A 27,929-nucleotide genomic window follows, 5' to 3' on the forward strand; every position below is an offset into this window, starting at 1 on the left:
ATATAAACGGTAATATTACCGTTTACAATTTTTTTTTAAAATTCGAATTAAAAAAAAGATTTATTGGGTCATCGTGACGACGCCCACTCGCGGGCCTGCGAGTGGGCGTCACGCATGGCGCAGGGGCGCGCCACATCGCCATGGCACGTGGCGTTACAGCCCGTCCCGCGTCTCGCAGGGGTGGGTTACGGGACGAGATGGGAACGGTTCCGAGGCGGGAAAGTGTGCCGCAACGCATCGCGCGGGGGTTCCATCCCTCCGGCACGGAACTCGGGACGGTTCCTCGCTACGTTGCGGATGCTCTTGTTAACTAATCTTATCGGTATAATAAAATGAATAAAGTTGCATTCATATATACTATTTTTTGGTTCGAATGTGAAACTTTTATAAATTTAGTGGATCGTAAAAACTTTTCTTAAATGGAATTATATCGATTTAGGTCGGAAATTGAGAAGGAATCTTATACTAGTTTTGAATCTTTGATCCATCACGTATTTAAAAAAGCTACCTGTCAAAGTATGGCAAGGAATCAATCAACGGAATCAATGGGAGGAGAAGATTGTGGGAATAATTGATTGATAGTTGATTGATATCAAAGAATATTATTTCCTAGAATAGCTTGATACAATTTCCATAGATAGTGACCAATTATTCCTATATAATTGAGGATGTAAATCTTTATAAACGATCAAGCAATATACGAACCTTTCTACTCCCTATTCTCTGTGTTCCCAATGTCGATCAATACGAGTTCAGTCTCTCTAGATTACCATCTCTAAGATGGTATCAAAGCAGGAAATACACTCTCTCGAGCTATTGATCGAGACAATCTCAAATCTAACTGATTTGTACAAAGCTAATACAAATCAAAACCAAAATTCAGCCCAACCGAAGAACTTCGGCGTTGAGACCAATCCTCCTCCGCCAGAGCCAGTCTCTGCAACTCATTCACACCGAAATGGTAAAGAAAAATTTGGCAACGCCTCTGACTTCAACCTCGGAGTATACAGTCAGCAGCCGCTGGAGTCGGCAGTAGAGCTCTCGGAGGGTGAACGGATGGCTGCTGGAGTAGGCGACCAGTCTGCAGCACCACCCGTCACAGATGACAGCATCGACATCAGCGGCAGATGGCAACAGCACCCGTCGCAGACTGAAGCTCCATTGGCGGCGGAGGTTGTGCAGCGAGGAAGAACAAAGAAGCGGAGGAGGCGCGAGATTTGGGCGAGCGGCGAGGACCGAACAACCACCGCTGACCAGGGCGCCGCGAGGAGGAAGGCCGGCGGCGTGAAGGTCTCCCAGGCGAAGGTTTCAAACACAATGAGAGAACCCCTCTCAAATAACCCCCCACACTTCCATAAACCCAACTTTTATCCACCCAAGAATTCTATATTCCATGAGCCACCCCCACTCCTAAATAAATCTCAGAATCCACCTCCAGAAAGTCATAAATCTAAAAATTAACCCCCGAACTTCCATAAATTTTAGAATTCACCCAGAATTTTTCACAAACCTCAAAATAACCCCAATACAGCCAAAACATTGCAAATTGCACCCTAGTTACAGAAACAACCCAAAATTCAGTCATCTATTCCCTGTAGAAACTCATTTGAAACCTTAGCATGTTCCTCTACCTCCCAGTCACATACCAAAGACGCCCAATGGATATTTGATTGCGGAGCCACCGACACAATGTCATTTGATGCCTCAGATTTTCTAACTATTTCAAAATCCCAAAAATTCTATGTCCAGACCGCCAGTGGAGACCTAGCGCAAGTCCGGGGAGCGGGAACAATTAATATTTCCCCTATTTCAAAATCCCAAAAATCCTATGTCCAAAAATTCCGTCATTATCACACAAGCTTTTATCCATCAGTCATGTGACTAAGGAACTGAACTGCAAGTTACTAATGCAACCAAAATTTTGTATGTTACAGGATATCAAGACGGGGACGATAGTTGGGCGTGGCACTGAACGATGCGGACTGTACTATGTGGATGAGATAGCCCAACAGAGTACTGTTATGCTGACTCACGGACTGACAGACAGACAGGCTTGCCTTTGGCATCGTCGGTTAGGACATTCATCTCTAGGATATATTCGTTTACTTTATCCTAAGTTAGCTACTTCTATGCAGTCTTTTCATTGTGAAACTTGTCTATTGGCCAAAAGCCATAGACACTCCTTTAAGTTGAATAATACTAGAATGAAAAAACCACTTGCTTTGATTCACTCTGATGTGTGGGGTCCTGCACCCGTTACTAGGGGTCAGGGGCTTTCGTTATTTCGTGCTATTCGTGGATGATTGCACTGGTATGACTTGGGTATATTTTTTGAAAAATAAGTCTGAAGTTTTCAAGAAGTTCATGGATTTCTATACACTTATCCAAATCCAATACAACCAAAAAATCTAAATCCTTAGGTCGAATAATGGGGGAGAATTTGTGAATGGGAAAATGCAAGACTTTTTTCGAGAAAATGGTCTAGTCCATCAAACATCGTGTGCCTACTCTCCTGAACAGAACGGGGTAGCAGAGAGAAAAAACAGATACATCCTAGAAGTCACTAGAGCCCTCTTAATCGAATCTAAAACACCCAAATCCTTTTTGCCCGAAGCCATGGCCACCGCAGTTTACCTCATGAACCGCCTACCCACTGGAATCCTCCAATTCAAAATCCCCTTAGACATTTTCTCCAAACATTTTGAGTTACCATCGTGACTTTCTCTTGAACCTAGAGTTTTTGGCTACACAGTCTTCGTCCATATCCCTAAACATGAACGTACTAAGTTTTCACCGTGCGCCCTCAAATGTGTCTTCTTAGGATATGGGAAAAACCAGAAAGGCTATAGGTGCTATGATCCGACCACAAATCGCATGCACACAACTATGAATTGTGACTTTGTAGAAGGGGAATGCTTTTACAACCAATCTAGTAGTCAGGGGGAGATTCAGCAGGATAATAGTCCTACTAGTGACCTACTAAATTGGCTACCTACACCTATACCTAGCCAGGGGAGAGACCAGTCAGGGGAAGAGGATCAACCTAAGCCAAGTCCTGTCACAGACGTCGGTCCAATAGAGGACAGTAGTGGTACCGCCGGGTAGTTGAATCCCGCAGAACAGGAAGTGGAGTTAGGTGACATTCCTCCGACTTCAACCCCGTCTTCGAATCCTGAGGTAAACAATTCAGTTATGGATAATGTACAGCTGCAGAATACTAATGTGAACAGGAACAATGGAGATGGAGACACGGGGCAACCATATGAATTACCCCCCAGAAGTACAAGAGGAATCCCTCCACGGAGGTACTCTCCTGACTAGAAAGGGAGGAAGGCCAGCTTACTGAAATGGCCCGTGCATTCGAAGCAGCCCTATATGAAGAAGAGGAGATACCACAGTCATTTGAGGAGGCTTCAAAACACAAGCATTGGAGGGAAGTCATTAAGAAGGAGATAGATGCTCTCATAAAAAATGAGACATGGGAGAAGTGTACACTGCCGATAGGAAAAAAACCGGTTGGATGCCGATGGATATTCACTATAAAACGGCGTGCTGATGGTTCAATCGAGAGATATAAGGCAAGACTTGTGGCCAAGGGATATACACAGGTGTATGGAGTAGATTATGAGGAAACATTCTCCCCAGTTGCCAAATTAGACACTGTTCGAGCCCTACTTTCCGTGGCAGCTTGCAAAGATTGGCCTCTACACCAATTTGATGTAACCAATGCATTCCTACATGGTGAATTAGAGAAGGACAAGGAAGTATACATGGAAGTCCCCCCGGGATACTCAGGAGAGTTTGGAGCAGGACAAGTGTGTCGCCTCAAGAAGACACTGTATGGATTAAAGCAATCCCCAAGAATTTGGTTTGGGAGATTCTGTCAAGCAATATTCAAACACGGTTTTAAGCAAAGCCATTCAGATCATACACTCTTCACCAAGAGAAGGGATGAAAAAGTGACATGTCTAATCATCTATGTAGACGACATGATCATCACTGGAGACGATACTGAAGAAATCCAAAACTTGAGGAAAAATCTAGCCAAAGAATTTGAGATGAAAGTTCTAGGAGCACTAAAGTACTTCCTTGGAATTGAAGTGTTGAGATCCAGACACGAAATATTTCTAAGGCAGAAAAAGTATGTACTAGACCTTCTTGCAGAAACTGGGTTGCTAGACTGCAAGCCTGCAGAAACTCCGATGATCCCCAATCATGGATTAAAGATGGAAGAGGGAGCTGAGCTTGCAGACCGAGAGAGATACCAACGGCTAGTGGGGAGACTCATCTACCTCTCACACACTAGACCCGACATAACCTATGCGGTCGGCATTATTAGCCAGTTTATGCACCGACCTCAAGTCGACCATATGGAGGCTGCGTTGAGGATCGTGAGATACCTAAAAGGAACTATTAGCTATGGAGTGTTCCTAGCTAAAAGAGATGATCTGGAAATCGATGGATATACTGATGCTGACTGGGCTAGCAATCCAATTGACAGAAAATCCACCGGGGGATACTTCACATTCATAGGAGGGAACTTAGTCACTTGGAGAAGCAAGAAACAGAAGGTGGTTGCTCTATCAAGTGCAGAGGCAGAATTTCGAGGAATCAAAAGTGGGCTAATGGAAATCATGTGGCTAAGGAGATTGTTGACAGAAATTGGCTTTCCACCCACACGGAAGAGTAAATTGTTATGTGACAACAAAGCCGCAATCAGCATTTCGGAAAATCCAGTACAACACGACCGAACCAAACATGTTGAAGTTGATCGCCACTTCATCAAAGAGAAACTCGAAGGAGGAATCATAGAGTTCTCATTCGTTCGGTCAGAAGAGCAACTTGCAGACATCCTCACCAAAGCAGTGCATCCAAAAGTCTTCAAGGAAATTCTGGTCAAGTTGAGTATCGGAGATACCGTTGCTCAACTTGAGGGGGAGTGTCAAAGTATGGCAAGGAATCAATCAACGGAATCAATGGGAGGAGGAGAAGATTGTGGGAATAATTGATTGATAGTTGATTGATATCAAAGAATATTATTTCCTAGAATAGCTTGATACAATTTCCATAGATAGTGACCAATTATTCCTATATAATTGAGGATGTAAATCTTTGTAAACAATCAAGCAATATACGAACCTTTCTACTCCCTATTCTCTGTGTTCCCAATATCGATCAATATGAGTTCAGTCTCTCTCGATTACCATCTCTAAGACTACCTTGCACATTAATATTACAAGACAAAATATTGTTACAAAGAGCTAGAATAATTGTAGATGAATAGGTATACATCACCTTGTCAAATTAACACACGACTCTCTTCTTAATTTATTAAGGTAAAAACTGAGCCGATGCCAGTAAGAGCATCCGCAGCGGTGGCGGTTGGCGCCACCGCCGTCCGTGCCAGCGGCAAGGCGAAGGACCGCCACCGCTGCAACCGCGCCGCTGGCACGGCGCTGCTCGATGTATCGAGCACGTCCGTGCCAGCGGACGCACACGTGGCGGTCTCCTATTCGCCAACGGCATAGCCGTTGGTTTCAAACATTTTTTTATTTTTATTTTTTAAAAAATCGGATTTTTATTAAAAAAATCGATAAAAAATAAAAAAAAAAAATTTCACTTCCCCAAAAAATTATATCCGTTTATAACCGTTTTTCCCCACTTTTTAATTTTTTTTTTATTTTTTTTACCCCAAAAATACACACTTTCATCTATAAATACCCCCAATTTCACTCCAAAAAATTCACACTTTCACTACACAATTCTCATCATCAATCTCTCATATCCATTTTCATCTTCCTCTCACACCCTACAACACCACTATGTCCGGTAACGACGACAACCCAAGCGGCTCTTACGGTTGGAACCCCGAATGGTTCGGTTCGCAACCGTTTCATAGTCCGGAAACGGAATATTCGGCCCCTCCTCTCACCCAAGATTCGGGCGTTCCGAGTGGCTACCGGCCATACCCAATCGACGATCAAGGTGCCTCCGATGGGCGCTACGGGTGGACACCGGAGCATAGGCCTCGCGCCCCTTCCCAAATGCCGAATCCTCCATCTCGCGCCGGTGTCCGCACACCGTACTCACCGGCGGAGATGGAAAGATTGTTCAAGGCGTACTTGGAAATCTCCGAAGATGCGGTGGTTGGAACGAACCAATCCGGCGATCACTTTTGGTGGCGCGTCTCTAGCCGGTACAATGCACACCGGCCGCCGGGAACGATCGAGCGCAACGAGAGTATGGTGCGCAACTGCATCGGCCGAGCCAACGAAGAAATTGGCAAGTTCAACGGCTATTTCATCCAGGAGTCCCGGAATGCCGGGAGCGGCCGAAGCGAGGTCGACATCATCACCGCCTCGCTGAGCACCTACCAATCCATGAACGGTAAGTCGTTCAAATATCTTAACGTTTGGCAGGAGACGCGGACGCACCCGAAGTATAAGGGAGGCATAACATCCTCCTCTAGCGGCTCCTCCAAACGCTCACGGTCGGCATCCCTATCCGACGCCGGCGAAGAAGTGGCTAGCCAACTCGCCGAAGCTAACTTGGGTAGCCCCGATGCCCAACCAAGCGGTTCCCGACGCCGACCGCAAGGTAGGAAGAAGGCGGCGGCCGAACGACGTCGCGCCGCGACTCCATCTGCCCCTGCTCCCGAACCCGCACCCTATGTTCCACCTCCACCCCCGAACAACTCGTTGTGGGCCCTTTTGGCCCAACTCAATATGGCCGATAGGTCAACTATGACCCCCACGCAACTTCAAACGCACGAGTCCATGATATTGGGTCTCCAAAAACAATTGGGGTTGGTGCCGCCGGATGCGTAGTCTTCCTCGGGTTATATTAGCCAATAATTATGTAATTTTTAATTTTTAGGAGTTTAATTATGTAATTTTTAATTTTTAGTATTTTAATTATGTAATTTTTAATTTTTAGGATTTTAATTATGTCTTTTTATTTTATTTGTAATTTGTTATTTTTATTGTGGTTTTTTTAATGAATTTTAGTATTATGAAAATGTTTTTGTGTAATTGAATTTTATATTAATTGTGCTCGTCCTTGCGGAAGAGCACAGTTGTGGGTGTTGTGCTCTTGCCAGAGAGCAGGCATGAATAGTACCGCCCGGGCCCACAACCGTGCCGCTGGCAAGAGCACGGTTGTGGATGCTCTAAGTTTTCAATCTTATTTTAGAATAATCTATTGTGACTTTTGAAGTCTAAGACCAGTAGCTGCATCTAACCGTTAGTGGTGAGTGCATTTGTATCGCATTCTTGCTCAAGAATTCCACTAAATCATCTTCTATCAGGTTTGCTCACCGCTTCAAGATGCATACTTCTCTTAATTTCTGCTATTCTCTATGCTTGTTTCTTAATTGATTTCTGCTTCTTGTATTTCAATCTTCCCCAAACCTAGGTATTATCTTATTATTAAATGCAAATCCCCAACTTTCAAGCTTGAGATAGAGTTTGAGAGAAACCCCTTGTTAAAAAATGATGTCTGCTGCTATGTTGTTTGTGTATGCGATTAAAGAGATTTATCAAGCCTTTGAATATTGTAAAAATGTTATCTTTATATTGAATGATATATAGATATTTGATTTGTGGATTCTTGGTTGGAGAACTAAAATAACGGAATCTGTATATTGATATGTAGTTTCAGCTTAGATAGGATTCAACTTGTTCCAGCAATTGAATAAATTTTGTGGATTTGATTAGTGAGACAGAACCATGAACGGTGACGGTTTGCAAGCGCGCCTCTTGAGCCCCGGAAATGAGCCGGAGGTTGATTTGAAGGAGAAAGTTTATGTGGAGTCCAAGAAAATATGGAGGGTTGCATTCCCTAGTGTTATTTCTCGAGTTTCTTCTTTTGGTACCATTGTAGTCACGCAGTCGTTTATTGGCCACATAAGCTCGGTCGATCTTGCTGGTTACGCCCTTGTTCAGACCTTGCTCGTGCGATTCGTGAATGGGATTCTGGTAATGCACCCTTTGCATCTTTGTTTATGATCAACATACAGTATGCTGTTACTAATTCTACTATTCAAGATTGATAACGTGCATGATTCAGTGTTTTTGTAAATATTATCTAGGGCTTTAGGATATCCCACACTTCCAATCGATCTTATCACTTTTATCTATTTAGGCTAATCCTCATTCGTAAACTTAATTGTTCCGTGATTCCAAAATCATTATTTTGATACTAGAACTGTGTGCTCCTTCATAATCATATCTTTGTTGGTATTATTGGTTGTGTTTCACTCTTTAGTTGTGCTGCAGATTGGAATGTCAAGTGCAACTGAGACTCTCTGTGGTCAAGCATATGGGGCGAAGCAGTACCACATGATGGGCATTTTCTTGCAACGGTCGTGGATCGTGGATCTTCTCTCAATGACTATATTATTGCCTCTCTTTCTCTTCGGAAGTCCCATCTTTAGGCTACTTGGTCAGGAAGAGGATATTGCAGTGTCTGCCGGATATATTTCACTGTGGTTTATCCCCTTCAACTATGCCATTGTGTTTGCATTGACAATTCAAATGTATCTGCAAGCACAGCAAAAGAACAGGATCATAGCTTACCTGTCGGTTCTACAATTCATAGTCCACTTCCCTCTATCATATCTATTCGTCTACATTCTCGAATGGGGAGTTGGGGGTGCTATGCTTGCACTAAACATGTCTCAGTGGGTCACGATTATTGGAGAGTTCATACACAAAACTAGTACAAAAAGTGATATTATAATATCTTCTCTCATTCTCCCCCCTCTTTATACTATTATTATTAATCATTAATATTATTATTTTGATGTTAGAAATTAATAATTAATTTATTTTTTAATATCATTCAAATATACTTAATTATAATTATTTATAATTATATTTGATTATTATAATATTATTTTTTTTATAATACTAAAAACTAGCAGTAATTAATAAATAATTAAGTATACTTAATCAAATTATGAATCATATATATTATATAATAATAGTAGTAATAATTATTTTTTATTATTATTATTATTATTATTATTATTATTATTATTTTATTAAATTAATAACTAATCACTAGTCTTAATAAAAATTTATAATTGTGAATTGTATTGGTAATGATATAAAGAGTTAGAATATTTTTAGTTAGGTGTTTCAACCCTAAAATGAATATATAAAATAATTTAATAAAAAATAGTGAATTGATTTAATTACTTTAAATAATTAATTTAATTAGGTATTTTGTTCTTGATTTATATTATGAATGCAATTAAACGAATGTATAAAAACCTAAAAAGAAAGAAGAAAATGAAGAGAAAAGAAAAAGAGGAAACATAAACTAACGAGAAAAAAGAAAGAAGAAAGGAAGATGGAGTACAAAAAGAAAGAAGAAACTAAAAAAGAAAAAAAGAAATAAGAAAGGAAGAAAAAATGTTAGGTTTAGTATACTGAAAAGCATGTTTCGAGCAAGTTCGCGCGAATAGAATCTTGCTTGTATACGAAAAATTTCTACAATCCACTTTTAACCCGATTCAGTATTATTCGAGCAGTTTGCACGAATAGAATCAGTATATTATACATTGTGTTTGCTTGTGCGTTTATAAGGTGTTTTATAAACATTTAAATGCATAAGAAGTAAACAAATCCTAAGTCTTTTGCTTAGTAGACTGGTTGTGGGCGTGGTCCACTTTAAGGTAACTACAGTCGGTTCTATGCAATGCTTTGCAAAAGAAAAAGAAGAATTTCACAACCTAGATATGCTTTGGCTACCTATCGCAAAAGGTTGCAATGTCAGTCCGATTATTTCTAAGCCTTATTGAAATAAGATGACGTTGATGTGGTATAGCACTGAATGGATCTAACAGCAAGACATGTCTTTATGCTATCTACTGAAACACTAAGTCTTGATAAATAATTATTTCTTAATCTACATACGTTAGCATTGAGCATACGGTATTGATTATGCACTACTTTGACTTATCAAATGATGCGGGTTTTTTGCAACCCAATAATCCTGATATATTGGGCAGTGGTGATTAATATCTAGCGGTGCTATGATTGCAATTATGTTGAATTGTGCACGAGGTGAGTCTCGTTTGATAATGTCCTCAAGAGGATCTTGAACAAGGTTTTATTATTCGAAAACTGACCAGTTGGAGTTTTATTACTCTATGAATAATAAATAAGTGTTTCTTGCTAAGTCCACTCTTGTAATTAATAAGATGTTAATTAATTAAGTCCATAGCACACTTTAATTAATTAATGGACATTTATATCTTAAGTGCGAGAAATAAATAATAAACAAGATGAAAATCAGATTACTTGTAATTTCGGATTTGGATGGGGAGATCAATATTACTTCTGTAGTGGCTGCTCGTAATATTCTAATATAAGCTTGTATTAAATTGTGGGTTCAATTTAATTAGTAAAAAGCTAATTGGGGTGAACACATATCCAAAACCTTCCATAGATCCCTAACTGGGCCAAATATGTAACTATTATAAATAGGAGAATAAATGAGATAGAAAATATACAATTAATTAAGAGAAAATTTCGTCCCTCTCTTCTCTACAGTAGGGGACGAAAATTTCCAATTATTCTCCTCCGTGAGGAATTTTTCTGTCCTCTTTATTCGAGTCCTAGTATTTTGATAAGATCAGCCCACCCTGATATCGAGATACAGTTCGTGAACCAGTCAGAAGATCCGTGGTTGTATTGAAAATCATCGTGGAGAAGGTGCGAGCTATTTTCGATTCTTCAGTGAATCAACGAGGTAAATTGTCTTACTCCGTAGCAAGCATATTTTAGGTATTATTTGTGCTAAAGCATGTTTAAATTCGAGTTATGAGCATGATACATGTGAGAATTACGCGAATAGAATTTGTCTAAATAATCTGCTAATAGATCAGAATTTTATGTGATCCGTTTGCACGCACACTTCCGCTGCCAACCCCTTCAAAAAAATTCACATGTTTGGTACTATTTAATTGAAATTTCCAAAAATATTCCCCATAACCAAAAAATCACATGTTTGGTACCTAGGGTTATTTTTGTCACGGGGTACTAAAAACAATACTACCTTCATCCCTAATAATTTGGCACCATTTGACCCCGCACGAGTTTTAAGAAATGTAAGAGTTTTAAGAAATGTAATAGAAAGTGAGTTGAAAATGTTAGTGGCATGTGGGTCCTACTTTTTTAGTTTTAAAATAAAATGTGAGTTGGAATGAGTTAGTGGAATAAAATAAGTGACAAATTTTCAGGGACGAATGGAGTATAAAATAAAGATAAGGTACTCCCTCCGTCTCACAAAAGATGTCATACTTGTGGGATGATATGAGATTTTAGGAGGTTTTGTTTTATGTGTTAAATGGAGTGAGAAAATATAGTATTTATATATATGTGAAAGAGAACTTTTTTCAAAAATGGAAATCTGACATCTTTTGTGTGACAAACTAAAAAAGAAAGTGTGAAATCTATTATGGGAAGGAGGGAGTCATATTTATGTGCGAAAGTTAAAGATCAGGTACCATTTATGTAGTTCACTCTTTAAATAATCCATTGGTTTTATCTCATAGTTCATTTATAACAATTGTGACAAACTTTAATTCATAATTTCTCACTCACCATGAATCGTTTTAGAGAAAATTAATATATCACGGTCATCTACTCAGAACGTAGATCAATGTTATTGCATTTAATTTTACAAAATTAAATGTTTCATCACATTTATTATTAGTCAAAGTCCTTTGACCAAACACGATTCCAACATTTTCGGCACGTGTTTGGGAAAATGATAATAAATAGTCAAAGTGGAAAGAAAGTAAAATAAGTAAGAAAACTCTTCTATATTATTCTCTCACTTACTTTACTTTCTCTTCAGTTTAACTATTTATTATCATCTTCGCAAAACAACAGCAAAAAAGAAATCAACCACTTGAATTGGGACGGAGGGAGTATGTTTTTCAATTCCTTCAACAAAAATTCTCTCTAAAATTTTATGGATTCCTACTATGAGTGTGGTGATTGTTGTGAATTTTAGAATAACTATAATACAAGCACATATAATCACAACGAAGCAATAAATATTTTAGACGTACTTTTAAATTGTAAGAGAAAAGTGTCGGAAATAATTGTTAGAGGTCCAACACACGTGCATAAGATTTGGATGAGAAGCTCCTAAAAAGAGAGGAAAAAAAATTCATATAAGTGAGGAAACAAAAGTAAACAAAATAAAAGCAAGAAAAACAAGTAGAGAGAACTTAATTGATATAAGTGAGGAAACAAAAGTAAACAAAATAAAAGAAAGAAAAACAAGTAGAGAGAATTTATTTTATATAGAGTTGTTTTGTGAGATAATGAAGAGAGATGAAAAAAGTAGAGATCGTGATATTTTTTTTTAGGAAACGTTTCATTTTTAATAGGACAACCCAAAAAGAAAAATATTTCATTTTTAATGGGAGAGATGAAGTTGTTTTTTATGCAATACGAGGGTGTTCGGTTTGCAAGATCATATCCCATTATTAAATTTGTACTCCCTCCGTCCCATGTTACTTGCACTGTTGCTTTTCGGCTCGTCACAAACTACTTATACAATTTATAGTTTAAGTTAGAATTAATGCATTTAAATAATATGTTAGTTTAAGTTAAGAGCTCATTTATTAAGTGATTTATCATTACACTTAAAATTCTAATTTAATTACACTAAAAAATCAATCCCAAATTTACGGCCTAAAATGAAAATTGCGAGTAACATGAGACGGATGGAGTATTATGTTTGGTTCATGAGATTGAATCTCATTACTTAATCCTAAATGATAGTCATGTGATAATTAGTCATAGTCAATCCCCTCCTACTAAATAATCTCACCAACTTAATCCTAAATTGTATTTTGCTACTAATTTATGTAGGAAATCAAACACCATCTACAAGTATTATGTTTCTATATTTTTATTGTGTGAGGAAATTATATTTCTACCGATTAAATTAGTTATGTACTTCTACTATTTTGTACTCCCTTCATGTAATTCATGATGTCCACATTTTTTAGTGATACACGATTTTAGGAGGAATTGTTAGATAGAGTAAGTAGGGAGAAGAAAAAATCCAGAGCCTTTGTCCTAGCGGCAAGGAGCTTAGACATTATTGCATGAGGTGCCGAGTTCGAGCACTCTTGACATAAGTTGTAATTTCCTCTTATCTATAGTAGAGAGAAGAAAAATAGTTGAATATTTTAATGAGGAGAAAGAAATTTATTTCCAATTAAGTTAAGTGTGTATATAGTATTTTGCTTTAATTCGCTATGTGAATATTGGTAAATTTTTGTAATTCCCGTTGATACGATTCTTCCATATTGGGAGTTTGTATTTGTTTGAATTCTAACGTGAATTTGTTAGATGTAATGGATATCATTCGATAGTTGGATACATTTAATTAATGTGTCCCTAAATCGCATTTAGAGATATTTTTAAGTGATTTTAATTTATATTCGGAACGCTTTTTAACAGTGTCTCTAATATGCATTCAGAGACGCTTACTAATGACGTTTCAAAGTTGCATTTAGATACACTTTTTAGGATAATGCTATGTAGCCACATTATAGCTGCCCATAAAATGGCATTTTAGTAAATTTAGATTTCATAAATATTAATGATTCAAATTTCTCATTTAATACTTTAATAACTTTACACTATTGCCCTTTCTATTTAATTATTGTTGTTTTATTAATTTAACTTCTCTAATCCGATTCTAATGTTTCTTTTCTAGATTTATTATTTTATATTAATTTTTTCAGTAATTATTTTTAACTGATTTTTTAATTTATGATTAAACTATTATTTTTAAAAAAATATTTTACTGTTATACGATACTAAAGTTGAAGTCAATAATAATTTATAAGTTGTGATACTATATATTATATTATTATATTTTAATATTATCGATTATACTAAATTTGAAGAGAATAATAACTCATAAGTTGTAACACTATCACATAGTTTATAAAATTATTATTATGTTATAGTATTTTAATATTATTAATTATATTAAAAATATAGAATGTATTTTAATATAGTTTCATAAATCAATATACTACTAATTATTGTTTTGAATATTATAGTAGCGTTTACATAATTATTTTAAACACAGTATGATAATTAGTTTCCAACTTAAATTTTATTATAAAAGTTATACAGTAAAATCTCAAAATAGAGTAATTTATTTGAAAAAATATGAAATTTTTCATTCCTTGCCGCCATCTCCCACTCTCTTAGAAAATCAAGATCCTTCCCTTGTAGCATATAATATACTAATACATATAAAAAAAATTAATAACAGTATCAAAATATAACATTACCATAATATTTTACAAAGTAAAATATTTTCCAATTATAAGGTGTGATATTATATTATAATAATAGCAACTAATATTATGATTGTTAACATGGATTACAATATGTGCTAGTATATAATATTAATAGTTTATTATTGCTTTATACTCCACATAACTTAATAGTATTAGTTACTATTAGTAATGGCATATACTAGTATAAGTTATAAGCTTAGTACTTGTACTTTACTTTGATAAATAATATTTACTAATACCTATGATGATAGTATAAATTAGTCACCTATATTCAAAATGAGCTGCTAGCCGATGATGATGATTGAATTACTTATAAAACAATTATTATAGAATTATAGTACTTGCATATATCAAATTAATTAGTAACTTTAATTTATTTCAAAACAAATACTTAACTCTATATTTTATGGAGTATAATTTAAGGTTTTATTCTATTTTAATTATTTTATTCTAAATAATTATAATCTCACAATAAATTAAATTAACTTAATAAACTATATAATTACTACATCATTTTTTTATTAAAAATAAAAAAAAAACATAATATCATCATCAAATTTTGTTTGAAGGGACTTTATAGTGTCTTGAATCACTACTTTGTTCTTGGGCATACATGGGTTGATGGGTAGTTGTTACTGAAGTTAATTATTTTGCCTATATGCAAAGTTCAAAACTTTTAATAGTGGCAAACGAATATTATACATGGGTGGTTGTTACTAAATAATTTCAATTGCAACCAACCATCTTAATGTTTAGATAGTGGCAAACGAATATTATACTTTGTAAATTAAATTGATGAATAGTTCAGTAAATATAATTACCAATGAGAAAAAAATAGTTATAGTTTGTAATATTATATACGTACAGTGTTATAATTTTGAATTATTATTGAATAAAAATAGCTATAAAAATAATGTAATAATAATATTTTAATAAATATTCGAGTAATTTTACAAATGATTGAAGTATAGATGTATCAACTGGAAATATGATTATCAATAAAACATTAGAAATTTGATTTATCTACAAATTGATCAATTAAATACTCAACATGATTTAGCGATTATCTTAAATCTACAATTCCTAAATTGAATCAAATATGAATTAAAATCTTCAATCCTTCAATTGAATTTGAAATCAAATGAACCAGTTGTTGAATTGAGATATATTGAATTACTCAATCATCCAATCAAATTTAATACATAAATTAAAATTTTCATTTATTCAACTAAATCGAAGATATATTGAATCTAATAATAACTGAAATCCCAAATTATTTAATTAAATAAATACAATATCAAATTTAAATTTTCATTTATTAAACTCAAGTCGGAGATAAATTGAACCTTCATTTGAACTTAAGATAAGTTTAAGTACACAATCAGTCGGAGTATAAAACATGGATTAAATGCATTAGTTTATCATTAATAGATTTTAAGATATTCTTATTTTTAATTATTACTAATAAATTATGTTACGATGCTATAGTAAAATAAATTAAGTACTATTTACTGAATAATGGAATCAAACTATAAAATGGTTAAAAAAATAAATTAAAATAAAACCGATATGAACTATAATAATTAAAAATATTTAAAAAATGCAACTACACGTATACATATTATCAAAGTAGTACTATCTTTCAAGTAAAAGGGTACAATTGTCCTAATATGTTTGCTGTTTTTGAGGTGAATTAATTTTGTTGAATTAGCATTAATTATACTAATTTTTGTATTAATATTTTACGTTTATGGCTGGCCTTAAAAAAATAAATTAAAAATAAAAGAAAATAAAGCCGATATGAACTATAATAATTAAAAATATTTAAAGAATGCAACTACACGTATACATATTATCAAAGTAGTACTACCTTTCAAGTAAAATGGTACAATTGTCCTAATATGTTTGCTGTTTTTGAGGTGAATTAATTTTGTTGAATTAGCATTAATTATACTAATTTTTTATTAATATTTTAAGTTTATGGCTAGCCTATTATGGCCAATTACCACCAGTTCACTTTTTAATAGTATCTCTAATTTGCACTTAGGGATATTTTTTAGTGTCTCCAAATTTCATTTGTTGAGCGCTTTTATAAAGTGTCCTAAACTAGCGCTTTTTTAAAGTGTCCTAAACTTAATTCACTGACGTTTCTTATTTGCTTCTATAGCACCCTCCTGAAGATGAGATGTAGTATTCAACTCCTTCCATGACGCATTCGAATCCCTTGTAATTTATTTTCATTTATTCTCAATAAATGTTTAGATACATTTTATGATATTTAATAAAGCTTTCCTCTAGTTTTAAAAATTATATTCTTAAATTTGTTCTTCTATTATTAGATTTAATTTCATTTAATTTCTCCGGCTACATATAAATGTAACATAATATACTATTAAGAAATTCTATAAAGTCTCATGTTTTTTTATAAAAAAATACTATACAGTAGTATTTTATAAATCAATTTTTTATCAAAATTTTTAGTAGGACAAAATAAATAATTTATGTACAATGCTTAGATGTTATTGGTTTTTTTTACGTTGAAATTGCTTTTAATGATAGCCACCTCTTTCCTATTATTATCGGGTTTTTTTTACGTTGAAATTGCTTTTAATGAAAGCCATTATAGGTATGTCTAGTTTCTATTGATAATATTTTAATAATTTATTTCATTATTCAACTCTCTCGGAACCCTCATTGCTTATATCATAGTTGTTTCTAGCGATAAAAATATCGATAATGCTCCATAAGTTAAAATGTTAATTTGGGTCCACCAGCATAAGAGCACCTGTATGGCTGCTGGATGCCAAGGCGGGCCGCCGTGCCGACGGCGCTACATGCAGCTGCTCACCGATGTGCTCTTGCCGCTGACACGGCCCTACTCGATGCATCGTGCACCGCCGTACCGTTGAGCAGGCTAACGTGTCGCGTTCTGATATATTTAAAAATCGATTTTAGATTATAAAAAAAATTCTCACTTCCCAATAAAATATATCCATTTTTTCTCCACTTTTAATTTATTTTTCATTATTTTTACCCCAAAATTCACATTTTCATCTATAAATACCTCCGTTTCCACACAAAAATTTTTACACCACAATTCTCTCTAAATTCTCTCATCAAATCTCTCTAAATTCTCTCATCAATTCTCATCTAAATTCTCACTCTTTCACTCTCGCATAAAATCTCCGGCTCCGACGATCATCCCTCTGACTCCCGCGGATGGAACCACGAATGGTTTGGCTCATCGCCATTCCCTAATCCGGAAACGGATTTCTCGTCCCCTCCTCAAACCCAAGGTTCACATATTCCGGGTGGCTACTAGCTTTACCCGGTGGACGAGCAAAATACCACCGAGGGGCTATAAGGATGGACCCTCGAAACTGGCACGGGAGGGAGCGCCCCGACGCCACCGAAGGGCAGTTCCGGTGCTCCTCCTCATCCTCATAGTGTTCGTGTTCGTACTCGTGGCAGTACCGGCAGTGACCCCAGCGTCCGCACCCCGTACACTCCGGGGGAGATGGTGAAGTTATTCAAAGCATATTTGGAAATCTCCTAAGATGCGGAAATTGACATGAACCAAACCGAGGACAGGTTTTGGTGGCGAGTCTCTCGCCAGTACAATGCCAACCGACCGGATGGAACCAGCGAGCGCAATGAGAGTATGATGCGCAATGCCATCGGAAGAGCCAACGATGAAATCCAAAAGTTCCAGGGTATTACCTCCAAGAACAGCGATCGGCAGAGAGCGGCACGAGCGAGGTTGACATCATCACGACTGCCATGTTGACCAACCATTCAGTTTAGTACAAACCATTCAAGCATCTCAACGCTTGGCAGGATGTGCGTCATCATCCAAAGTATAAGGGAGGCGTCGCATCCTCCTCCAGCTCTTCCAGCAAACGGTCGAGGTCGGTATCCCTATCCGACGTCTGCGAGGATGAGGTGGCTAGCCAACTTGCCGGAGCTCATTGGGTAGCCCCGACGCCGGCTCGAGCAGTTCCCAACGCCGGCTGCCAGGAAGGAAACATGCGACGGCCAACCGCCGTCGCGCCGCGACCTCCAGCTTCCTTTTTGCCGCCTCCAGCCCCCACCAACTCGTTGTGGATCCTTTTGGGTCAAATCAACATGGCCGATACGTCTCAGATGACTCTCGAGCAACTTGATTCACATCATGCAATGAAACGAGCTCTCCGAGATCAACTGGGGATACCGCCATCAGGCTAGTCTTCTTTAAATTTCCACGGATGTATTTTTTAGGATTTAATTATGTAATTTTTAATTTGTAGGATTTTAATTATGTAATTTTTTTTAAAGATTTTAATTATGTAATTTTTATTTTTTAGGATTTTAATTATGTAATATTTAATTTTTTAAGTAATTTGTAATAATATTTCGGATATTTTTAATACATTTTAATATTGTGGAAATGTTTCTATTTAAATTGAATGATAGAATGGTGGGACCCTTGAGCATGCTCTTGCAGAAGAGCATGAGTGTGGGTTTTGTGCTCTTGTAGAAGAGCGTTGAGTAAAAAATGAATAAATGTGGGTACGGGCCCACATCCATACTCTTGCCTAAGAGTATGAATGTGGATGCTCTAAAGCTTCGCCTTAGTTACTATTTTTTTACTTTCTATTTTGTCTAGTTCATAATCATACCATTAATTTTTATTTACCTTATGCTAAATATGTTATACTCCCTCCGTCCCAAGGAAGATAGACCCCTTCCTTGGGAGGCACGAGAATTTATGCAACTTTATTTTGTGTGTGAAGTGGAGAGAGTAAAATAAGATAGAGTGAATAAAGTAGAGATAAATGTGTTTCCATTTTTAGTAATGGGTCATCTTAGTGTTGAGATAAACCAAAAAGGAAAATGGATCACCTTTAATGGGACGGAAGAAGTAACAGTTAGCAGCATGCGGATATGATTGTATTCAAATATATTTTATCATTTTGCCCTGAACCAGACCGAATACATGGGAATAGTACTGGTAGAATAGAATTTTCTGAAATCTATTAGAGCTATCACAATGGGGGACGACAATCGACAGTTTGAACGATCCCCCATTGTAGCACAACCCGATCAAAGGCGCCTCGTCCCCGCCACGTAGAGATGCCCAAGGTTTTCGATTCCGGCGATTAATCGCGGAACCGTAACCTCCGGTTCCAGTTCCAAACCGAAACCATGACTTTTTTCTTGAACCGGAACCGCCATATTTTGAACTGTGGGCCGGTTCCGGTTCTAAATTTTACGAACCGAAACCGTGCTAGAACCGCCGGTTCTGGACGGTTCCAAACCGGAACCGTGAAAAACTGTCGGAAATCCGTGAAATCTAGCCGGAACCGTGAAAACCGACGGTTTGGAACCAGAACCAGAACCGCCGGTTTTTGAATCGGAACTGGCGGTTTACGAACCGTGGTCATGTCTACCGCCGATCTCACACGTTTTCCATTTTCATTTTATTTTTACTTTTAATTTTTAGCCTCTATATATACACAATTTTACCACATTATATTCACTCGTTTCTATTCTCTTTATCTCATATTTCTCTCTCTATAATAAAAAAATGAATCCGGATGGAAGTCGCCTGTACACCAGCGTTCCCTCGTACTCCGACCGGGTCACAAGCCGATTCGCCTTGGGCCGACCACGGGGGCCTCACTATTGCTGCTATGATGTCGTTGTACAAAAACGTTGTTCGACACCATCAAGTGTTAATTATGGAGCCTAATTTATCTCCTACCATGGTTAGGATTTGTTTCCTTGAAGTATTTTTTCCTTGTGATATATGTTTCCTAGTTTGACTAGAATTATGGCTCTCTAGTTGCTTATAAATAGAGGTGCTCTCTCATTGTTAAATCATTCTGAAATTATATAGTGAAATCCCTGGCTTGGCATCGCTCCCAGACGTAGATACACATTGTATCGAACTAGGTAAACAATTTCTTGTTTTCATTCTCTTTCATATTCGTGATTGCCTGTGTTTATTTCCCAACAACTGGTATCAAGAGCCTAAGTTTTAAGAGGTAGAAATCACGATGGGGATCAACGAGAAAATTGTTGTAGAGAAGTTCGACGGATCTGATTTCGGATTTTGGAAGATGCAGATTGAGGATTACCTGTACGGTAAAGATCTTTGGAAGCATTTAAAAACCAAACCCGAAAAGATGGAACAGGAGGAGTGCGAGCTGCTGGACAGAAAAGCGATGAGCGCGATTAGGCTATCGTTGTCCAAGGATGTGGCTTATCACACGATTGCAGAAAAGTCGACAAACGAGATGCTGAAGATCTTGGAGGACATGTATCAGAAACCATCAACGGCAAACAAGGTACATCTGATTATATGATTGTTTAATTTTAGAATGCAAGAGGGAAAGCTGGTGCAACAACATCTCAACGAGTTCAACATGATTACTTCGCAACTGAACTCGGTTGATATAAAATTCGAAGATGAAATTCGTGCCCTGATTTGGCTATCGTCTCTGCCTAAGAGTTGGGCTGGCACAGTGACAGCAGTTACTGCTGCAGAGACAAACTTAACAGTTGACAGTGGGGGAAATTCCTATTTGAGGCTCTATGTTAAGACTATCGACTGCCCTATTATGATGCAAGAGTGTAATGAGGTTGGGGAAGAAAATACCTCACTCGATGCACCCTCTTTGGCTTGTGATCGTCTTTGTGTTACCACTTCCTTGCGCCGCCCGTTCCTCACTCCGTCGCCTCTGTTATCCGAGAGCATTGGGGCCGAGAGAAGGTGTGGATGGGAGGGGGTGACGGTGGTATTTATAGGCCATTCCTTGGCCTCTTGTGGCAGGATTTGGGGCATTGGATCTCCCACTTTTAGCTTCAAGCTCATCCCCCTTTTGAGCTTATTGATTAAGGGAATCTTACCTATTTGATGCAAGCCTTGGGGCTGCCCCCCCTCTTAGCTGCCTCCTAGTCTCGGTTTGGAGGGTGGGAATCTGATCCCTCTTTAAATTGGGCGTGTACAATGGCTCATTCCACTATGCTCTTTTGTTTGATTCCCTCTTTGGTGTAACTGGAAAGTGTGACAGAATGGCTGATCCCCCAGCCTAGATGACAGTCTCTTGCTGACCCAATGGCCAACGATCTCCTCAATCCCATTCGAGCTCTTCCCCTCCTTCCCCTTTCTTATGAGTCCATTTTCTAATCCCTATTTTGTGCTATCTCTGCAGGTCTAGGGCTTCACATTTGGAGTGTTGTGGGAGCTGGAAATTGAGAAGATATGGGGGGAAGATAAGAGATGAATCTATACATCACATACTTGGTTTCACTGCTAGATCTAGCAATTGCTTAGGCATTAGGCTTGGCATAGTTCTTGACCAAGTCCCAATTTAGCCACTAGCTTGATCTTAGTTCCTCTCATAGCTTAGAGTAGGATTAGTTGTTACATTGTGTGGGAATCGAAGCATGTACAATTTGTATTTCCATCCTCCTTGTAATTGTGTCTCCAAAATGTACTCTTAATAAAAGCACATTTTTTTACTTTTATCATTGAAGTAATTTCCTTGAACTTTAATTCTTCCAACGAAACACTTTATTTGATCCAACGTCGGAAATTACACGGAAGCATTTTACGCCTTCTAACGAAAATTAATTAGTCTACTAAATTCGGCTTATCCATAACAAAAGGGAAAGAAATTCTGGGGTGTCACATTCCACCCTCCTTAAATGAAATTTCATCCCGAAATTTGTACAGGTTTACTCGAACAGCTCAGGGTAGCGCTCCTTCATTTTAGCTTCCAACTCCCACATGGCCTCTTCCTGCCCATGGTGTCCCAAAGTACCTTTACTGAAGGAATGGATTTGTTTCTTAATTGCTGCACCTTCCTGTCCAGAATTGCCTTGGGCTTTTCCTCATAGCTCAGATCCGGGTTTAACATCATCTCTTCCTGATGAATTACGTGCTTCGGGTCGAACACATACTTCCTGAGCTGGGATACATGGAATACGTTTTGAACGTTCCCAAAGCTCGACTGTAGTGCTAGTCGATAAGCCACTGGTCCAACTGCTTCTAGGATTTCGTACGGTCCTATGTATCGGGGTCGGAGTTTTCCCTTGACTCCAAATCTGGCTATCCCCTTCGAGGGCGATACTTTCAAGAAGACTTTATCTCCCACTGAAAAATGCAAATCAGTCCGTCGGACATCCGCGTAGGACTTCTGTCTGTCCTGAGCCTCCTTGATTCTCTCTCGGATTTTTCTGACAATTTCTATCATTTATTCGATTGTATCCGGGCCAAAAATTTTGCTTTCTCCGACTTCGTCTCAATAGAGAGGCGATCTGCACTTCCCCCCGTACAGTGCTTCGTACAGAGCCATATCGATTGTAGCCTGGTAGTTGTTGTTATATGCGAACTCTATCAACGGCAGTACTGGTTCCCAATTGCTCCCTCTATCGAGCACTACTGCCCTTAGCATATCTTCAAGAGTCTGGATTGTCCTTTCTGACTGTCCGTCGGTCTGTAGGTGAAATGCCGTGCTAAAATTCAATCGCGTCCCTAGCTCTTTCTGTAAGCTCTTCCAAAATCTGGACGTGAATTTGACATCTCTATCCGACGTGATCATCGCTGGTATGCCATGCAGGCGAATGATTTCCTTCACGTACAACTGGGCTAGCTTCTCTGACCCGTACGTGATAGGTATTGGTATAAAGTGGGCGCTCTTAGTAAGACGATCAACTATTACCCAGATTGCAGTATTTCCTCTTTGAGACTTTGGCAGTCCCGTGACAAAATCCATGGCTATGTGTTCCCATTTCCACTCGGAAATCTCCAACGACTGCAATTTTCCACAGGGCGTTGGTGTAGTAGCTTCACTTGTTGACAGGCAAGACACCTCTCGACGTAGGATGCTATGTCCCTCTTCATGCCGTCCCACCAGAACTTCTTCTTTAAGTCCAGATACATCCTTGTACTCCCTGGGTGGGCGGTGTATGGGGTATCGTGCGCCTCGCTCATTATCTCATTTCTGAGCTCCTTTTGGTTGGGCACACACAGCCTCCCTTCAAACAGGAGCGCATTGTTTGCCTCCTCCTGGAAATTCTCTTGTTTGCGTGTTCTCAATTTCAAACGCCACTTCTCTAGAGTCTCGTCCCATCTCTGGGCCTCCACGATCCTGGCCCTTAAATCAGGAACAACTACTAGAGTCGAAATTATGCTCTCCACCGTCTCTGGTGCTCGCACCATCTCCAAATTCATTCTGTCGAATTCTCTGAGCAGTTCTTCTTCCTGGGTGAACAGGACTGCAAATTGGTGCTGGCTCTTACGGCTTAGTGCATCTGCTACAACGTTAGCTTTGCCTGGGTGGTAGTTTATGCCGCAGTCGTAGTCCTTTACTAATTCGAGCCATCTCCTCTGTCTCATGTTCAAGTCCTTCTACTCGAAGAAGTATTTGAGACTCTTGTGGTCCGTGAAAATCTCGCACTTAACTCCGTATAGGTGGTGTCTCCAGATTTTCAATGCGTGTACCACTGCAGCTAGCTCTAAATCGTGTGTTGGATAGTTGAGTTCGTGTGGCCTGAGCTGTCGTGATGCGCAAGCGATCATCTTCCCATTCTGCATCAGCACACATCCAAGTCCGCTCTTGGAGGCATCCGTGTAGACAACGTAGTCCGTCCTGGCTCTAGGACTGCTAGTACAGGTGCGCTGGTCAATTTCTCCTTCAGTAATTGGAAGCTTACCTCGCACTCGGGAGACCATGAGACCTTGGTTCCCTTCTTGAGTTGCTGAGTCATTGGCCTCGCAATATTTGAGAATCCTTCAATGAATCTTCTGTAGTAGCCAGCTAGTCCGAGGAAACTTCGGATTTCATTGGGCGTTGTTGGTACCTTCCAATTCCGCACTGCTTCTACTTTAGCAGGATCCACTTGGATTCCCTCTGCTGTCACAATATGTCCGAGAAAATTCACCTGAATTCGTACTTGCTGAATTTGGCGTACAACTTCTCTTCCCGTAGCGTCTCTAGGGCAAGCCGCAGGTGTTCCTCGTATTCCTTTTCATTTTTGGAGTATATCAGTACATCATCGATGAAGACTAGGACAAACTTATCGAGATACAGATGGAAAACACTGTTCATCAAATCCATGAATACTACTGGTGCTTTCGTTAGTCCAAACGGCACCACTGTAAACTCATAGTGACCGTACCTAGTTCAGAAGGCCGTCTTCTTTCTTCTTGACGAAGAGTACAGGTGCTCCCCATGGTGAGACGCTGGGTCTGATGAATCCCAGGTCCAGGAGTTCTTGCAGCTGTACCTTCAGTTTGTCTAGCTCCTTTGGGGCCATTCGATATGGTGCCTTCGATACCGGGGCAGATCCTAGTTCTAGATCTATCGTGAACTCTACTTGTCGGTCCGGTGGTAAACCAGGTAGAGTGTCAGGCAATACATCCAGAAAATCACGAGCGATCTCGACTTCCTCCAATTTCCTCTCTTCTTTCTCTTCTTTGTTCAGGTACACAAGATACGCCGGGCATCCCTTCTCTATCAACTTGCTGGCTTGCAGAATTGAGATCACAGACTTTCGGGTTCCCATGAGCGAGTAGCTTCACCTTCGGAGGTTTTAAAGGAAATTTGCCTTTCCTTGCATAAGATGGTGGCATGGTTTTCAGCCAGCCAGTCCATTCCTAGGATTATGTCTACATCCCACATGATCATAACGCTGAGATTGTTCGCTACAACCTTAAGTTCGCCCAGAGTGATTTCTAAGTTCGAGCATGTACGATATATTTCAATCCGTCCTCCTACTGGGGAAACTACTTCCATCATATGTTCAGATTCTTTCGTAGCGAGTTTCAGAGTAGTCACGCAATGAGCAGATATAAAAGAATGCGAAGCACCAGTATCAAACAAAAGCATAACGGGTGTGTCGAAGAGCTTACCCATGCATGCCTGATTTCCCAGGTCCACCTCTGGCCGCTTCTGCCTTGTTGCATAAGCTTGAGCCTGTGTTGGGAGTCTCGACCTCTGCTGCTGATTTCTTGGTGACCGCTGTGAGCTTGCTCAAGGTTGAATATTCATCGCGCGCAGTTGTGGGCGCTGAGCTGACGGGTGAGGTTTTGCTCCCATCCCTGGAGTCTTGGTCGGGTAGTGCTTACCAAAGTGTCCAGCCCTTCCGCAGTTAAAGCATGTATCACTCCCTACCTTGCAGATGCCGCCATGCAGCCTGCTGCATCTAGGACACGGACTGGATTTTGACACATTCCCCTTGAAAGATCCAGGGGTAGCTTGGTATCCGCCATTCTGTGGCCTGCATGGTCCATGCGCTCCCTTCTTATGATCAGGCTGAGCTCTTGGTCCCTCCCATCTCCTCTTGTCCCTGAGTGTCTGGGACTGAGCTGAGGGTGGAGTAGAGTTTACAGCTGGGGCTGTCTTTTCTCCTAGCATGGCTGCCTCGATGTCCAGTGCTCGTCCTAGAGTTTCAGTGTAGGACAGTCCTCCGTGGCTAGCCAGCGTAATACGTATCTCGTGTCTCAGACCTGTACAGAACTTCTCAGCCATCTTTGCGTCGGTGTCTACCTGATCTGGGGTGTACTGGGCCATCTCACAGAACATTCTGTGGTAGTCTGTCACTGACATTCGTCCTTGCTTCAGATGGTAGAACTCAACCTCCTTTTTCTTCCTGTAGCTCTTGGGAATATACTTCTCATAGACTTCCGTTTTAAATTCCTCCCAAGTCATTTCTCCTAGTCGCATCGGAGATATAGTCTTTTTCCTTGCTTCCCACCAGAAGTCTGCAGGTCCAGTCAGCTGAAATGTCACACAGGACAGTCGCTCTTGGTCTGTGCAATGCAGGAAGTCAAAAATGCGCTCCAGTGTGTGGATCCATGTTTCTGCCACCGTTGGGTCTCCTAACCCGTTAAACGTTGGTGGGTTCTGTCTTAGAAACATTTCCTCGACCCGACGGTCCTGCGGTTAGGGTGGTGGTGGGGGTGGTGACGGAGGTGGAACTGGTGATGGAGGTTGTGTCACCTCATTCCACTCCTCTTGCACTTCTGTCACGACCGCCCATACTAGGGGTACCACAAACACGGCGATCGTGACCGACATGCATGGATAACGTTTTTAAAAGAAAATCCTAATTAACTTAAAGGAAGAAAGACATTTTAGTTTAAAGAAGTTTAAGGTTAAAATTTTACTATCACTTAGAAAAGGCTTATAATAAATACTTTTAAAAGAAAAAAACGGAGAAAATAACTTAAAGAAAACCAATTAACTTCTAAAGTAGAACATTTAATTTAATTCACGAGAACACCATTTTCAAAAGATAACGTAATTACTTGGTGAAAACCTAACACAACCATACATGTTCAACCACAGTACGAAAAGATTAAAGTCTTGAGACATAGTTTAAAATATAGCAGCGGAAAATAAGGTTTAAAGAGAGTCAAGGATCACGCCTATGTATGAAGACACAACGCGTCCTAAGGCTAGCTCAACATCCTTCGCAACATCCTGCTCAACCTGCAAAATTTTAAAAGAAATTGCAGGGCTGAGTATTTGTTGTACTCAATGGGCTCATGCCGAAAACATTTTATATAGTTATGTCATCCATACCAGTGATCTCGAGTTTTTATATGAGATTAAGAAATTACCATGAGAACACAAAAACATTTCATAGACTGGCCAGTCAAATAATCTCCCCACTTTCTCAACAATCCATCAATCACAATCATCATTCCATGTGCGACGAAAGTGTGGCCACACTATTCGCCCACGAGACCGGCCGACTAGCAAGGACGGCTCACGATCCCACCAGTGTACACAGCCTGATCGGGTTCGCGGCCCTACTCAGACCCGAATTCGTTTCACAACATAGCCATATAGCCTAACTGAGTAAACTCAGACGAACTAGGCATCAGGCACACAATCTCAATCAAAACAAACCATGGTATGACATAACAAGTTAAACCACCCTTATAACGCCACATAGTATTTTCGGAAAAATAAAGAGATTTGAAAAGAAAGCCCACCTCGTTCGCTTAACAATTCACAATCCAACTTATGGCAACTCTCATTCCTCGAGTTCACGAATACACAATCACCCTTGTCAACGACAACACAAGTCAGCCTTCCACAAAAATCATACTACTATGCATGTCCTATCGTTTCTCTCTCATCGTTTTTCTCAATTAACCCAACCCAAAGTTCGTCACAAAGACGGAAAAACAAACCGTAATATATTTCAACGTATCACCCGTGATCACATCATTAGGCACGTTCCTTGGACATACATACATCATATAATACTTTTAAACTTGAAAATAAGTGTCATTTTATCAAGGCAGAAAACTGGCAGAACAGCGCGACCGTTTTGTAAAAATCACCATAAATTCACCCGACCTCAAAAGATGCTAAATTTTGGTCACAATACAGAGGACACATTCAAGTGCATCCATGAAAATTTTCACACTGAAATCACGTCATTTAGTCAGTCATATCATATATTGAACTCTCTGGTCGGAACATACAATTTCTGACAGTATTGCGCAGTTCATTTGAAAAATTCACCATAAATTCATACAATGCCCAAAAAGGCTGATAATTTAACACAACACAGA

The 27,929-nt window shown here is 38.9% G+C and overlaps 4 protein-coding genes across 4 annotated transcripts; 1 reads left to right on the forward strand and 3 right to left on the reverse strand.

The window, feature by feature from the left end:
* Nucleotides 1-7,229: 7,229 nt before the first annotated feature.
* Nucleotides 7,230-8,735, forward strand: LOC121749459 (protein DETOXIFICATION 25-like; the record flags this gene model as incomplete). Its single annotated transcript, XM_042144031.1, has 3 exons — nucleotides 7,230-7,306; nucleotides 7,716-7,976; nucleotides 8,277-8,735. Coding segments are annotated over exons 2-3 (708 nt in total), but the record flags the coding sequence as incomplete, so codon positions are not given.
* Nucleotides 8,736-22,101: 13,366 nt separating this feature from the next.
* LOC121749460 lies at nucleotides 22,102-22,590 on the reverse strand. The gene has a single exon (XM_042144032.1). It carries the CDS (start codon nucleotides 22,588-22,590, stop codon nucleotides 22,102-22,104), a length of 489 nt encoding a protein of 162 aa, XP_041999966.1.
* Nucleotides 22,591-23,747: 1,157 nt separating this feature from the next.
* On the reverse strand, nucleotides 23,748-24,456 carry LOC121749461. Its single transcript, XM_042144033.1, has 2 exons — nucleotides 24,281-24,456; nucleotides 23,748-24,129 (listed from the first exon to the last, which is right to left on the reverse strand). The coding sequence occupies exons 1-2, from the start codon at nucleotides 24,454-24,456 to the stop codon at nucleotides 23,748-23,750; spliced, it is 558 nt and encodes a 185-aa protein (XP_041999967.1).
* A 915-nt stretch (nucleotides 24,457-25,371) lies between these two features.
* On the reverse strand, nucleotides 25,372-26,259 carry LOC121749462. The gene has a single exon (XM_042144034.1). The coding sequence runs from the start codon at nucleotides 26,257-26,259 to the stop codon at nucleotides 25,372-25,374; it is 888 nt and encodes a 295-aa protein (XP_041999968.1).
* Nucleotides 26,260-27,929: the final 1,670 nt, after the last annotated feature.

Source organism: Salvia splendens, chromosome 9 (genome assembly GCF_004379255.2).
Source record: "Salvia splendens isolate huo1 chromosome 9, SspV2, whole genome shotgun sequence".
Lineage (NCBI taxonomy): Eukaryota > Viridiplantae > Streptophyta > Magnoliopsida > Lamiales > Lamiaceae > Salvia > Salvia splendens.

Excerpts from the sequence above, each read along its gene's own strand:
- LOC121749460 (XM_042144032.1), bottom strand. The coding sequence starts at position 22,590 with ATGATAGAAATTGTCAGAAAAATCCGAGAGAGAATCAAGGAGGCTCAG.
- LOC121749461 (XM_042144033.1), bottom strand. The coding sequence starts at position 24,456 with ATGGATTTGATGAACAGTGTTTTCCATCTGTATCTCGATAAGTTTGTC. Across the intron at positions 24,130-24,280 it reads TTCAGCAAGTACGAATTCAG|GATTCTCAAATATTGCGAGG; the intron begins GTGAATTTTCTC and ends GATTCATTGAAG.
- LOC121749462 (XM_042144034.1), bottom strand. The coding sequence starts at position 26,259 with ATGTTTCTAAGACAGAACCCACCAACGTTTAACGGGTTAGGAGACCCA.